This window comes from Ipomoea nil, unplaced genomic scaffold (genome assembly GCF_001879475.1).
Source record: "Ipomoea nil cultivar Tokyo-kokei standard unplaced genomic scaffold, Asagao_1.1 scaffold2792, whole genome shotgun sequence".
Classification (NCBI taxonomy): domain Eukaryota; kingdom Viridiplantae; phylum Streptophyta; class Magnoliopsida; order Solanales; family Convolvulaceae; genus Ipomoea; species Ipomoea nil.
The window spans coordinates 2,390,467-2,405,653 of NW_017619220.1; the positions used below are offsets into that span (position 1 = coordinate 2,390,467).

General features: G+C 34.4%; 1 protein-coding gene across 1 annotated transcript; it reads right to left on the reverse strand.

Annotated features, from left to right (window-relative positions):
- Nucleotides 1–4,874: 4,874 nt before the first annotated feature.
- LOC109157706 (receptor-like protein 12) lies at nucleotides 4,875–8,152 on the reverse strand. The gene has a single exon (XM_019305544.1). The coding sequence runs from the start codon at nucleotides 8,076–8,078 to the stop codon at nucleotides 4,938–4,940; it is 3,141 nt and encodes a 1,046-aa protein (XP_019161089.1). The 5' UTR covers nucleotides 8,079–8,152; the 3' UTR covers nucleotides 4,875–4,937.
- Between the last annotated feature and the right edge of the window lie 7,035 nt (nucleotides 8,153–15,187).

Consider the following 15,187-nt stretch of genomic DNA (forward strand, 5'->3'; position numbering starts at 1 on the left):
AAAACGAAACAGAAACGAAAAAAAAAAACCAAACAAAAAAATGCCAAAAAAAAAAAAAAAGGAAAAGGGAAGTTGGAATGTTACAGATGCATTTTGTTTGTGTATGGTAAGTTATGTGTACGTACATAGTATATATAATATTAAATGTATGTTATGTATATATATAATATAAAAGGCAAGATGGTGGCGTGGTGCTGTAAAGAAAGTAATTTGTGGGGCCAAGTGAAGTAATTCCTTATCTCATTCCCAATAAAAATGGTAGTCACGTGGAGGCTATCTTGTGTAGATGAATTCAAGCTAAATTGCAGCTTGAGTCTTCCTTCATAAAATCGAGGAATAGTTCCCAGTGCCATAAACAGAGCCTTCCTCAATCGCAGTGTACGTGATGGTAAGCTACTCCGGCGAAGAGCTCCAACAGCGGCGACTGGTAGCGACGGAACTCCAGCTCACCGGTTGGCCTTCCGCAACGGGAAAAGATGGGAAACGGAGCTTCCGAGATGCGATCCTACGGCAACAAAAGTAGACTCCAAACCAGCGGTTCGCGACGGTCAGCGTCCGGCAGCGGCTAGTATCAACATGCATGTGTGGTTTCCGGCAGCGTCGAATTCCAGTGGCGACAGGGAGACCTCCGGCGACTTCTGCAAAAAAAAAAAAAAAAAAAAATCAAACGATGGTTGGTGGGGTTGTGTTGTCATTGTCTAATTCAATCCATCCCATCTATTAAGTCTCCACTTTCACGCAAGGTAGGCCTTCACCAACATCACTGCCCTTCAGTGGCATCCGCGGTGGGTAGAAGCAGCTTCCTTCGTCTCTTTCTTCTCTCAAGAAAACAAGGCTCCAGCGACAAGCTTCAATCTAACTCCAGTAGCGAACTCCGGCTGCAGAGCCCCTATGGCGCAACCTTCAGTAGCGACGAAGCTCCGGCAATCGTGGTGGTAAAACTCCGGCAATTTCTGCAAAAACAAAAAAGGATTCCGGCGAGGCGGTAGCATCAACAGTTGAGCGGTGGTTTCCGACGGCCAACACTCCGGCGACCGGTGGCTTCTGTGAAAAAAAAAAAAAAAACAAACAAAAACAAAATTTCCGCCGAGGAGCTCCAACGATCAGCAACACGGCAGCGTCGGCAGCTGGGTTCGACGGACAGCAGTCCAGCAACCTTCAACAATTCCGGCGGTCTCTGGCGACTTCGAAAAAAAAAAAACAACAACAAAATTTCCACCGAGGAGCTCCAGCAATCGGCAAAAAGCAGCGCTAGTGGTTGAGCGGCGATTCCTGGGGGCAATTATCCTTTCATGTCGTGCGGTTGTTTCTGGCGTTCCCTTCTTCTTGTTCCTACAGATATATATATATATATATATATATATATATATATATATATATATATATATATATATATATATATATATATATATATATATATATATATATATATATATGGGGGAAATGAAAGTGAAAAGGTAAGAGTAAGAAGTGTACCTGGTCAAAAATTCAGACTATGAGTGCTTCTCAATCTTTAGTAGCAGGCTTTCGGCGTTGATGGTAAAGTTGATAGGTTCTTGCCTCAATTTATAGGAGATGCCAAGCGTTTGATTCGGAATGGGAGGGTTAGATTCGTAGAGTTCATGTTTGAATGGGAGTCAAGATGAGGTGTGATGCGCTTCTAATCTGATCTTGTTGCAGGTTGTTCGGGCAGTTAGTAACCTGATTCCAGGCACCAAAAAAAATTAATTTAATGGGTTAATGACATCTTGTTGAATTAGAGGAAGTTGATTTTGGATCCAGGTATTCTGTTTGAGTACAATACATAAATTAATGGGTCCAATTGTGCAAATGAGTTAATGGGTTATGGACAAAGGTGTGATTAAATTAAGGTCATTCTGGCAGTGGTTGGGTTCGTATGGAATGGCTCCAGTTATACTTTGCAATAAGGGTCAATTTGCTATTAACTAGAGGCCAAACTTGGTTTTATTTTATATAAGTGATTTTTGAACTCAAAAAAAATTCCAGGCATATGTTATTAAAATGGTGTGGGCTCATTTGGTGGCAATTTAATCTTTTGATTTGGCGCGAAACGTCCGGACATACATTTGGGCCCATGGAGTTAAAATGCACCTTGATGAAGTTGAAGGATCATTTGTTAAGTTTCGAGACTTCGTCACTCCAAGCATGTGAAGCGGCATGTCCCGACAAGTCTCGAGGGGGCAATTTGTAGACACCGAAAATTTGAACTCGATAAATGGACCGATTAAAGTGTAATTGGGCTAATGTTGAGAATGATGATTGGGCCAATTTGATTAATTGGATCATGGAAATTAATTTAATTTAATTAGCCCAATTAAGTTTGATTTGGGCCATTGAATTAATTAATTAGTTGGCCCAAGCCCGTTTTATGTTTGAATTTAAATTATAATTATAATTTAAATAATTTAAATATAATATTAATTTTATTATATTTGAATTAGATAATTATAATTTAATTTGAATTTGAATTAGATTATATAATAATGAACCTGAACTTGATCTTGGACAAGGTTCATTTTCTTAATTAATTAATTAATTAATTAGTTAACTAAAAAGGGGGGTTGGTTGAGGAATTTTGGTTAAGCTTTTAGTATAAATAGGGTCTTCATTTTCATTCCAAAAGACAACAATTGAAGACTTGAGAAGTTAAAGACGTAAAGGCTTTGAAGGCATTGAAGAACGCTTGACAACTTGAAGGCTTGAGAGCTTAAAGGAACTGAAGAACGCTTGAAGATTTGAAGGCATTTTTGTTGATTTTGCAGGCAATTTGAATCCATTGCAGGGTTGATTACTTCTAAATTCTTGACGCTCGTTGTTGGAAGTTACGCCACTTAAATCCCGGAAGCTACGCCACTTGAATCCCAGAGGCACGCGCCACTTAAATCCCGGAGGCTACGCTATTTGAATCCCGGAGGCACTTCCATAGATAACGTCAGTGAAGAATCAGAGGACTAGACAGAGATTTTGTACCTGCATTGAATTATACACACGCTGTAAACAGATTTTGTGAATATATACAAAGTTTACTTTTTTGTGTTTACAATATTGACCGATGACCATGTTTTGTAAAATAGTTAGCCTATCAGCCAATTTTTGATTTATTTGATCACTATTAGTTGTTTGATATAATTAAAAAATCAATATGGGTATTTGATTAATTAACTTTTTGTAAAACTTATTACTCCAAAATGCTAAAATTCAAAGAGATGCTCCAAGTAATTTTTTTGATTAGCTTTTTGAGAAAGTTATTTTGCATGTAATCCAATTATAAGCTAACAACTAATTTATCAAACACTTTTTTTACAATCAAGTAATTCTATCAACTAATCAAACATACTAACCCAATCAACTAACAACTATCAGCTATCAATTATCATCTATTTACCAAACACCCCATTGTGTTTTCTATTTTTACAACCAACTTCAAAATTAATCAAATTTAAAACTTAATCATAAAATTGTTGCTTTTAAGAAAATAAAGATAATTATTCAAACATGATAATTTAACTTATTTGCATTACTTATTTAAACATTGAGAAAATCAACGATTTGGTCCCTGGCGAACTGTCAATGTAGTCCCTCAATTTCATATTATCAATTTGATCTTCGAAATCAATTATTTTTAGTCAATTAAACCCTTCCGGCCGTACTTTGTCGTTCAGCCGGTGAGAGGTCCGATTTAGCATGGATATTTTGGTCTTTTCGTATCTTCACACCGGACCTGAATACTGCTCAGTTGCCGAGAGCATGAATCTTCAAAATTTCAACGCCATTGTCAAGCCCTCGACTACGGCGCCATTGACAAGCCCTCAGAGCTTCATTCCCTCAAGAAATCCTCCGCCGAGAGCATGAATTTGCAAAATTTCAAGAATCAAACTCTCTACTCTACTCACCAGATCCTCGAAACGTGGATCTGCGCGTCGAAATCAATCCTAAACCAAGTCGCGGAGAGAATCGAATCAAATTCAATTTGAATCAAAATCCTAAACAAAATTATGAAACTACAGCATAGAAATTATGGATCTACCCTGTGTTCACCATGCGCATGGTGAACACGTTTCTACGGCATAATTTGCAAACATAAACAAGTAATAGGTCCGTACCCGATACTGTCGGCTAGATTTGAATCTTGTGTTCGTTATATCAACTGCTATTCTGTGGTCATCTTCTTCCACGACAGATAATGCCACCCCCTCTTTGTCTTCATAGATTTCCTCGTAGCCATCCTCGGCGAATGAATCTACTCTTTTGATTTTCTTCTAGAAACATAGAATTCTCATTCACCAAAGATATAGAGCACTCATACTTATAATTATTTGTGAAACTAAACGTATCTACCGTGAACAATTGTATCATCTCAATGGTAAAAAAAATAATAAGAGAAAACGAGATATAGAGAGAAAAATTAAGGGTGGTAATTCGGTTCGATTTTTCAAACTGAATTAGTTCGGTTTGGTAATATACCGAACAACCGAGGGATTCTTATATATATCGAACAGTTCAGTAAAAATTCGAACCGAATCGAACTACAATGTTAAATCGAACGGTTTTAATTTTTTTTTTTTTTTAGAACCGAACAAACCGAAATTCAACCGAATACCGAAATGTCCGCCTAAAAAAACAATCAAACTTTTATTATTTATCTTTCAATCCAATATATACATGATGTAATGTTCACTTATCATAATATATAATTACTCTAGTAATGTTGACTTATATTTATTTACAACAACATTAAAATTATTCCTATGATAAATATACAACTGCCGGGCCGTATTAGAGTAGTATATACAAATTCTCAAGAAAACACACCTAACCTACTTTTATATATTTATTGAAATTCACTCTAAAACTGGAACTTAACAAGAACACCGCACCATTTGTTCCGTGCATCCTGGAAATTTTCTTCTTTGACATCAATGACAAAAAAGTCTTAGAAGAACATTGTTGAGGTGCCTGTTAAATCTTTCACTGCATATTTCACTATGCAAAAGAAGCCAGAGAACTGTAAACAAACCCACAACAAAACCCAAGCTACAACTTACATACTTCCATCTTACCTCAGTTTTGAGGCCTGAATGGCTGCCATTAGAACTCAGGCTTAGCAACCCACTGGAACTTGTACCATTGCAAGTTACATTCAATGGAAATCCGCAAAGTCCAGGATTATCTCGAAACGAATCTTCTGAAAAAGTTTGAAACTGATTGCCAGTTGGAATCTTGCCCCAAAGCTCATTCATGGATAGATTCAAGACCGAAAGGAACGTGAGTTTTGTGAGCTGCATTGGGATTTCTCCACTCAACTGGTTAGCTGAGAGGTCCAGAGATTCAAGCTGGCTCAAATTTCCAAATTGTTGAGGGATTTTGCCTGTGAGAGCATTGTGTGACAGGTTGAGAAGATGAAGTGAATTTAGAGCCCCAATTGAATCTGGTATATCCCCATCAAACTTATTGCATGAGAAATCAATGGATGTGAAGATTCTTAAAATTTTCACAAGCTCCACCTCTTGTCCCTTCAGGGTTATTGTCACTGTGTCCTCGTAATACAAATCATCGAATAACGAGACAAATCCAATCTGATTTTCAGCAGGGGTAAATGCATCTTCATTGGATATCATTCCTCTCCAACTAAAGAAGTAACTGCTATCAAGCTTACCACTAAATTTATTGGAAGATATATCAATGATTTGAAGATTTTTCCAGCTCAGATTGGCATTAAGACAATGAAGATCTCCGAAGAAACGATTGGAGTGCAGGACTAGGACATGCAAGGTGGATAAGCTCCTCAAAGGGCATGGAAATCGGTCTACGATTTTGTTGTTTCCAACATTCAAAACTTCTAAGAATTTGCAGTTCACTAGGGACTCTGGCATCTGACCTTCCAAGATATTTCTGCTAAGGTCTAATGTTTTTAATGCACATCTTTCTGGAAATTCATCTGGAATAGTGCCACTAAGATTGTTTCTCCTGAGATCCAGTACGACGATAGAGCTAGAATTCATCAAGCAGGATGGTATCTTGCCACTCAAGAGATTTCGAGACAAATCAAGAACCTGAACCCAACTGGAATTGCATACTGAATCGGGAATTGGCCCCGTGAATCTATTGTTTGAAAGTGAAAAGAAGACAGCAACAACAAGAAAAGCTCCAATTCCATTCGGAATGGCACTGCTGAAATTATTTTCTGAGTAGTCCACATAGAGGGCAAATACTGGAGGGATTGGTAAATTGCCTTGTAGTCTGTTTGAGTGCAAATCAATTACTGTTAGACTACTATTAATACTGTAAGGTTCTTCCAGATAATCCAAAGAATTACAAGAAAGATTCAGAAAAGTGAGACCTCCATTCCCAACTTCCCAAATCCAGTTTGGAATTGTCCCCACAATTTGATTGTCTGAAAGGTCTAATCTTTCCATCTTTGATTGATTTCTAAGGTCTGGAAACTTTTGCAACTTACATGAAGCCAAATTCAATTCTGTGAGGGAAGAGGAGAACAAGGGTTCATTACTTTTTGTTGTGTCAACTGTGATATTGTTATAAGAAAGATCTAGTTTGCTTAGATCCGGGAGCTTTTCAATATCGTTGAACTGCATCTTCCCACTAAAGAAGTTGGAAGAAAGTGACAACACACTCAGCTTTGGAAGCTTGAAGAAAGAGTTTGGGATGGATCCATTTAGACGGTTACTGCTCAGGTCGAGTGCATGTAATTGAGAAGCAGATGCATTATCAAATTCATCGACTTGGCCTTCGAGAAGATTTTTGTTGAGGTAAAGGGTTTGGAGTGATGGGAGAGAAAACAGATATGGGGGGATTTCTCCAGTGAGTAAATTAGAGCCTAAATTAACAAGTTTCAGCTCTGAGAGGCCTTCAAAGTGTGAGAAAGAAAGTGGAGCTGTTAAAACATTATGAGAGAGGTCTATGGTTGTTAGTTTCTTTGACATCTGGAAAGATGGGAAAGAAGCAGTGAAGTTGTTATAAGAGAAATCCACAAAAGCCAAACTTTTAAGGTTTGCCATTGTAGAAGGTATTGGCCCAACAAAGCCGCAGTTGGAGAGCTCTATCCTAGTCAAGTTGTGAAGATGACCAATGGAATCTGGCAATGAGCCTGAGAATCTAGTGTAACTTAATGATAATGTCTTCAAGGATCTGTTCTGTTGGAATACTGGGAAACTGCCACTAAGGTCAGGATTATTTGACAGCTCCAAATGCTGAAGAGTTTGTACCCGTAAAATCGATTTCGGGAGTTCTCCCCACAGGTTACAGTACCTAAGGCTCAAGGTTGTCAAATTTGAAAATTTTGCCAAGAATCCTGGAACTGAACTAGACAGATTATTCTCGTCGAGATAGATGACAGATAGAGCGCGAAGCTTCGAAAGGGAAGGATGTATAGGTCCAGAAACTTGACAACTTTTCAAGCTTAGGACTCTTAAATTAGGCAAAGATGAAGACAAGGCTTCACACCATTCTCTACCTTGAGCTGAGATACTAACACCATCAAGATAAACTTCTCTAAGCTCAGTTGCATTCTCAAACAATAGTTTTAAGTTGGGATTCTCAAGTTTCAATGGCTGCCCACCTTGAAACAGAGTTGAGAGATCAAGAGTAACCAACCTTGTGAGCCTTGAAAGTCCATTTGGAATCTGCCCACCAAAACCAGCTTCTGACAAGTTCAGGTACCTCAAGTTTGTGAGATTATACATCTGAAGAGGAATCGGAGAAGAGTTGAAAGAGTTGAAAGCCAAACTCAGGCTTTCAAGATAGTGAAGACTGAAAAGACTGACTATGCCACCAGAAATTGCTTCCCAGGAGAGATCAAGACCGACTACACGGCCTTCGCTGCTACACGTAACGCCATGCCAGAAGCAGCAGTCAGAGCTTGCATTCCAATGCGCCATTTTAGTTGAAGCAGAAGACATGAAAACCATGCCATTCTTCATTCCGAGTAACAAAGATTTCTGGTCGTTCAAACATTTGGCTTTCGTCGAACCGGCATCGTTGATGCAAAGAAGTAGAAATGCTGTTGTGATGAAAAGCTTGAATTCAAATGGAACTTTCATTGTGATTTGTGAGCCAATTACGTTTCAAGGAAAGGAAATGTGAGCGTTGAGGGTGCTTTTGAACTAAACAAGAAGACCCCTGTTTAGATAATGAACTGGGATAATAAAAACAGGAGTGAATTCCATTTTTGGTTCTATTGTTACAGGGGCATTTTCAATTTTAGTCAATTTTAATTTTTTTTGTCACTTTACAACCAATGTTATTGAATATGTTCAACTTTTAGTCCACCGTTAATATTTCCGTCAAGAGGCCGTATAATCAAAAGGTATTTTGGTCTTTTTATGTTTGTCTCTTCTCTTTTAATCCAGGCGTTTCGTCCTCCTCCTCTGATATTCGAAGATGGCTCTTCGAACAACGAGAATGGGAAGCCAAAGCTACATCGTTTCGTTCGTTCCAATATGGGCCGACGAGGTTTCTTAGGTTTTAGGTTTAATGTTCTCATTTCGTTAGTCAAACATAGTCTTGGATGAGAAGAAAGGTCAAAATACCCCTAGATTACACGACCTCTTGATGGAAATAGTAATGGTGGGACTAAAAGTGGAACACATTCAATAATAGTGGTTATAAAGTGACAAAAAAAATTAAGGTGGACTAAAATTGGAAACGCTCCTATAATAGTAGGACCAAAAATGGAATTCACTCTAAAAACCGTATATGTAGGGGTGACCACGGTTCAGTTACGGTTCGAACTGAACCGTGCACTGTTGAACCGGAACCGAACCAAATCGTACGGTTTCGGTTCCGGTTCCTAACCGAAATCAATATGGTTTCGGTTAAGGTTCACGATGAAAAGCATCGGAACCGGCGGTTTCGGTTTCAAACCGGAAAAAATTTAAAATTACAGTGTTTTTTTTTTTTTTTTTTTTTTTTTTTTTTTTTTTTTAAATTTCTTTTATATAAATTCGGTTAGAATCGGCGGTTCCAACCGGAACCGGAATCGGAACCTTACTATAAGATTCCGGTTCCGGTTCCGGTTTGTCCATTTGTGGAATCGGAACCGGAACCGCGGTCACCCCTACGTATATGGGTAACAATTGTTATACTATGGATCCAAAATAGACAATTTACATACACAATTTATATATTTAATTTTCACAATTTATATACTAAATGTTCACAATTTCTTTTAGTATGTACATTGTAAACATTCAGTATGTAAATTATGTATTTTGGACTCGAGTCCATTTTGGGTGTACAGAATAATTTGCCAGTAAGTAAAGATCAACTTTCATTTCCCGCATGAGCTTAACTTAATAGTTTAGTAAGCACATTTGGGAGAAGAGAATAAGCACATTTGTAAGTAAATATGTACACAATTTACATATTTAATTGAATTAATTAGCAAAATGGTCCCTTAACTATAACAGATCAATTTGGTCCACCGTCCTCGACTATTTTTTTTGACCAATTAAGTCTCTCAACTTTAAAAATCTTAACCAATTTGGTTCTCCGTTAGTTTTTCCGTTAGACTTCCGTTAACTTGGGACCAAATCGGTAATTTTGCTATAGTCAAGGGACCATTTCAGTAATTAACTTTAGGAGTGACAATTTGGTTCGATTTTTCCGAACCGAACCATACGGAACCGAATCGAACAACCAAAAGATAATGAATTCTTGTATACCAAATGGTTTGATAAAAAACTAAATCAAACCGAATTATTATTCGATAAAAAATCGAATCGAAACGAATATCGTTTAAAATTGTTAAATATAATAATAATAATAATAATAATAATAATAATAATAATAAAAAAGCAAATCCAAGTCCCTTACTGCCTGCTCTGCCGTTCAGCTCATATTCTCACTGGTATTTCTCGTAAATGTTTTTATAACAAATTAGTGAACATTGGTTGGCTTTGTTATATATTAGACTTTGGATTTATGAAAGAGATACCAGTGAAAATATGAGCTGAACGGTAAAGGAGGCATCAAGGGACTCGCATCTCCTCCTCCTCCGCCTCCTCCTCCTCCTTCAATTATTATTATTATTATTATTATTATTATTATTATTATTATTATTATTATTATTATTATTATTATTATTGTTGTTGTTATTGTTATTGTTATTGTTATTGTTATTGTTATTGTTATTGTTATTGTTATTGTTATTATTATTATTATTATTATTATTATTATTATTATTATATTTTAAATAAAATTAAACAGTATTTCCTTTTTTTTTTTAACCGAATCGTTCGGTACGGTTAATTACTTCAATGTTCGGTACGGTTCAGTTCTGAAAAATCGAACGAATTGCCCACACCTACAGTTAATTACTGAAATGGTCCTTTGACTATAGCAAAATTATCAATTTGGTCCCAAGTTAACGGAAGTCTAACAACAAAACTAACAGAGAACCAAATTGGTTAAGATTTTTAAAGTTGAGGGACTTAATTGGTCAAAAAAATAGTCGAGAACCAAATTGGTAATTTCTCTATAATCAAGGGACCATTTTAGTAATTAACTCTATTTAATTTTCACAATTTGCATACGCAATTTACATATTTAATTTTCACAATTTACATACTAAATGTTCACAATTTTCTTTTTACAAAATTGTGAACATTCAGTATGTACATTGTGAACATATAGTATCTAAATTGTGTATTTTGGACACGGGTCCATCTTGGGTCTACAGAAAAATATGCCAATCGTTATACCCTGCACCACGGCGCGCATAGCACTGTGCGTCCCGCGCCTCCCAAGACGACGTCGTTTTGGTATGTTATGTAGGGAGTTGATGCGATTATGTGTATTTGTTTATAAATTATGTGTATTTATTTATACAGTTATGTGTATTTGTTTATACAATTATGTACATTTTTTGTACAATCATGTACATTTTTTTATATACAATTATGTACATCTGAAACAGGAAATTTATGTGTATTATGTTAAGAGTTGATGTTTATTATGTTAAAAGTTTATGTATATTATGTATTATGTTAGATTATATGTATTATCTTTTTAAAAAAAAAGTATGTGTATTTTGTTATACAATTATGTACATTCATGTATAAAATTATGTGTATTCTAGTATAAAATTATGTACATTTTTGAACCTGATTTTTTTTTTTTTAAAGAAAATTAACCGCCAACACAGGGTAACGAAATTTCAAAAATAAAATAAAATAATCTGAAACGACGTCGTTTTGCATCAGGGCGCACAATGCAATGCGTGCCCTGGTGTAGGATATAAATTGCCATAATATGCCAGTAAGTAAAGATCAACTCCAATTGCCCGCATGCGCATTTTGGAGAAGAGAATAAGGTTCAAAACTTGGTCCATTTGACTCTGTCTATTGAGCGATCGTTATACCGTGGACCAGGACCCACAGTGCATTATAGACTCTAATCCTATACCACGTCGTTTTGAACTTTAATTTTAAGTTTTTTTTTTTTTTTTTTTTTTTTTTTTTTTTTTTTTTTAAATTGTAAAGCATGTTTCTGTGCATTGTGCTATTCCTTTCTGTGCATTGTGTTATTCGTTTCTGTGCATTATGTTACAAAATTATGTACATTAAACATAAGGATTTTGTAAATGAAATTGATTAGTAGTTGTATAACACAAAACACACCAGGATTATGTGGTCTAATGGTATCCGGGTTGGACTTCCATTTGGAAGGTTGTAAGTTCGAGCCTCAGTGGAGGCGTTATTGGCTCTTTGTGTTTCAGTAGGTTGAGAAAGTATATGAACAGATACTACACAAAACGCATTGTATGTCTTATTTTATGAATTTATATCTTATATTATGCAATTATGTGCATATATGACATTAATTATTTACACAAATCAGATATGAGAATAAGTAAAATAGAAAACATGTGTATGTATATTGTGTTATGCATTTCTGTGCATTGTGTTATGCGTTTCTGTGCATTATGTTACGAAATTTTGTACATTAAGCATAAGGATTCTGTACATGAAATTGATTAGTAATTGTATAACACAAAAACACATTGTATGTCTTATTTTACGAATTCATGTCTTATATTATGCAATTATGTGCCTATATTACATAAATTATTTACACAAATAAGATATGAGAATAAGTAAAATAGAAAACATGTGTATGTATATCGTGTTATGCGTTTCTGTGTATCATGTTATGCAGTTTTGTACATTAACCATAAGGATTCTGTGCATAGAATAAATTAAAATTTTGTGTTGAAACATGATAAACGGGAAATTACGGAATCTGTTAAAACTTACACATCAAACGACGTCGTTTTTATTCAAGGTCCACAATGCTGTGTGGACCTTGGTCCACGATATAAATTGCCCTTTTTGAGTCATTGAGTTACCGTGATTTACATTTTTTTTGGGTCGGAGCAGGGGCCCGCTCAAGTATAATACATGGAAATGCTAACAATACATTTGGTTCACAATCATTATTGTGTGGATTGTAGTCCACATAGTTGTATGGACCACAGTCCAAAAACACAAAATACATAATTCTAACTTATAAAATACATTATTAAAAAATATAAAGTACATTATTTTAACTCATAAAATACATTATCTTACCCCATAAATTTCATTATTCTAACACATATAAAATACATTATTCAAACACATAAAATGCATTATGATAATTTATAAAATACATTATCTTACTCTAAAATGTTAATTATTCTAACACGTGCACGAAGCAATAAATTTTCGTTTCTAACATCAAAACAACATCTTTTTGGACCGTGGTCGTCCAAACAATAATTTGTCTTTGGTTCACATAATAGATTTAGAATGGAATAATATATCTTGAAATTAATAAAAAAATTAAAAATCTTTTAGACATTGTAATTTTTTTAAATTGTAAATAGTCTTTTTAGAGATTGTATTTGTGTGTTACTTTAAAATATGAAATTATGAAATAATTAATATTAATGCATATTTAAGAGCAACAAAATTTGTAAATATATCCATATATTTTAATTTATATGGTTGCAAGTTTCTTCGAGTTTCTTGTCATAATTTTTTAAAATTGTTGTTTACCCATGTCCAACTTCTTGTTTTAGTGCTGCGTAGTGGCTTAGTTGGTAACAGTATGTTTCCTGGAACCTTTCCAATAATTAAATTATAATATAATTTCACTAATTCATTGGCTCAAAAAGTCTTTACATAGACAAAATGTCACTTTTTCTTCTTAAAATCATTTCCTGTATAAGTTTCATATAAGGGAGGGAGAAGAGACTTTTTTTTTTTTTTTTTTTTTTTTTTTTTTTTTTTTTTTTTAGTCTACCCATAAATTGATCAATTCATCAAATTAAAAACGGGCCGACACTCAATAATTAAATATAAATTAAAAATTTTATAATACAATAATTGTAATACTTTAAAAAATAAATATTAAATAGTAACTTCTTTTCAAAAAAAAAAAGAAAAAAGAATAGTAACTTTAAAAAAAGAAAATAACATGACTAAAAAAAATATATTAAAAGATTCCTATTCCATTTGCAAAATGAAACGGGATTGGTGCCTCTCCTCGGAAATGATAATTCCTTAGTCATAAGAAATTAATCAAATTTTAAACCGGACAAAAATACTCATGATCCATCAATCCCTCTCACTCCCCCATTTGGAAAATAGATTTAAATGTTTAATTTTCAGTAATTTTAATCGCCATTTAAGACCTTAATGACTCCAAAACCTTGACTTTAATGTCTTTTTCTTTGGAAGACTTTAATAGTCTTTTCCTTCATTGTCGAGGAAATAAGTGGAAGGGATGTCGGCTCCGTCAAACAAGTTCTGCCATTGTTTAATGCAACTATATAAAAAGTATGTAACTGATAAAGAAAATGAATTTCTTCATAAATAATATTGAATAATATAATGTGTTTGAATAATCACAATACAAAAATTTTATAAATCTTCTAATGCTAAGATAAGTCAAAATTCACTATATAGAATATAGTGTACATTTATAAAAGTAATCATGGCCATGGAGTAAAAAGGAGAACAAAATATTATACTTAAGAGAAAGTTATTCTAATTCTTTCTTATCTAATTTTTGAGCTCCTTTATATAATGGTCTCCATGTATCAATTATAGCAACCCTTAGGATTCGTTTACTAACAGAAAATTGTTCTCTATTTTTTAATTTTTCAGTTTTCATTTTCTGTTTTCCATTCTCCGTTTTCTATTTTGAAAAACTTGTTTACTAACAGAAAACTATTCTCTGTTTTCTGTTTTCTAATTTTTCAATATTCACCTAAAATTTAGTTTAGATAATATTAATATTTTTTGAGCTAATATTTAATTTTTTTTTTTGGATACATTCATTTGAATGACATGAATATGAATATATAACTTTTACTTTGAATTCTAATATATGTGAGATTTCAATATTTAATATCTGGACCGAACTTGTATTACAATGTAACATAATTAAAAATATTCGAACTAATAATCTATTGAGTTCAATCAAAATCTAAAACATTATATAGAGTTTAATTCTTAATTTTGATAATGTAAATAATGTCTAACTTTAAAGTGTAAGCAAATAAATTATGTTTAAATAAGTAAAGTAAGTAGAAAAGATAGAAGATAGTGATAAGTAAAATAAGACAATAATGAATGTAATCATAGTAATGTGGTTATAGTGACATATAACTAAATAGATGATAGATGATTCTGTTTTTCATTTCGAAAACAGTTTTTAAGTGTGTTCTAGTTTTCCAGAAATTTCTAGAAATGATTTTCAGTTTTCAAAATAGAAAACTGTGTTAGTACACATGTTTTCTGTTTTCTATTTTTTAGTTTCCGAAATTTCCAGTTAGTAAACAGCCCCTTAGGTTTCTCATTCAATCGTTATATCGTGCACCAGGGCGCACAATGCATTGTGCGCCCCGTCCTACCCAAAACGACGTCGTTTTGGTGTTGTTGGTTTTTGGGTTTTCGGGCCCAAGGAGGTCCAACACAACCTTCGGTTGGTGGATTCACCTTTCACAAAGTGATAGCGAAGGAAGAGTAATCGAATAGTAGCTAGAAAGTGTCTGTCTCTTATTTCCTGGGCATGGACCCGCCGTCTTACATCTTCGAGGGGCCTTTATATAGTAGGCACTCCTCTCCTAATTAAAGGATATTAATCGCCGCCTTCAAGGCTA

Coding starts and splice junctions, on each gene's coding strand:
- LOC109157706 (XM_019305544.1), bottom strand. CDS start 8,078: ATGAAAGTTCCATTTGAATTCAAGCTTTTCATCACAACAGCATTTCTA.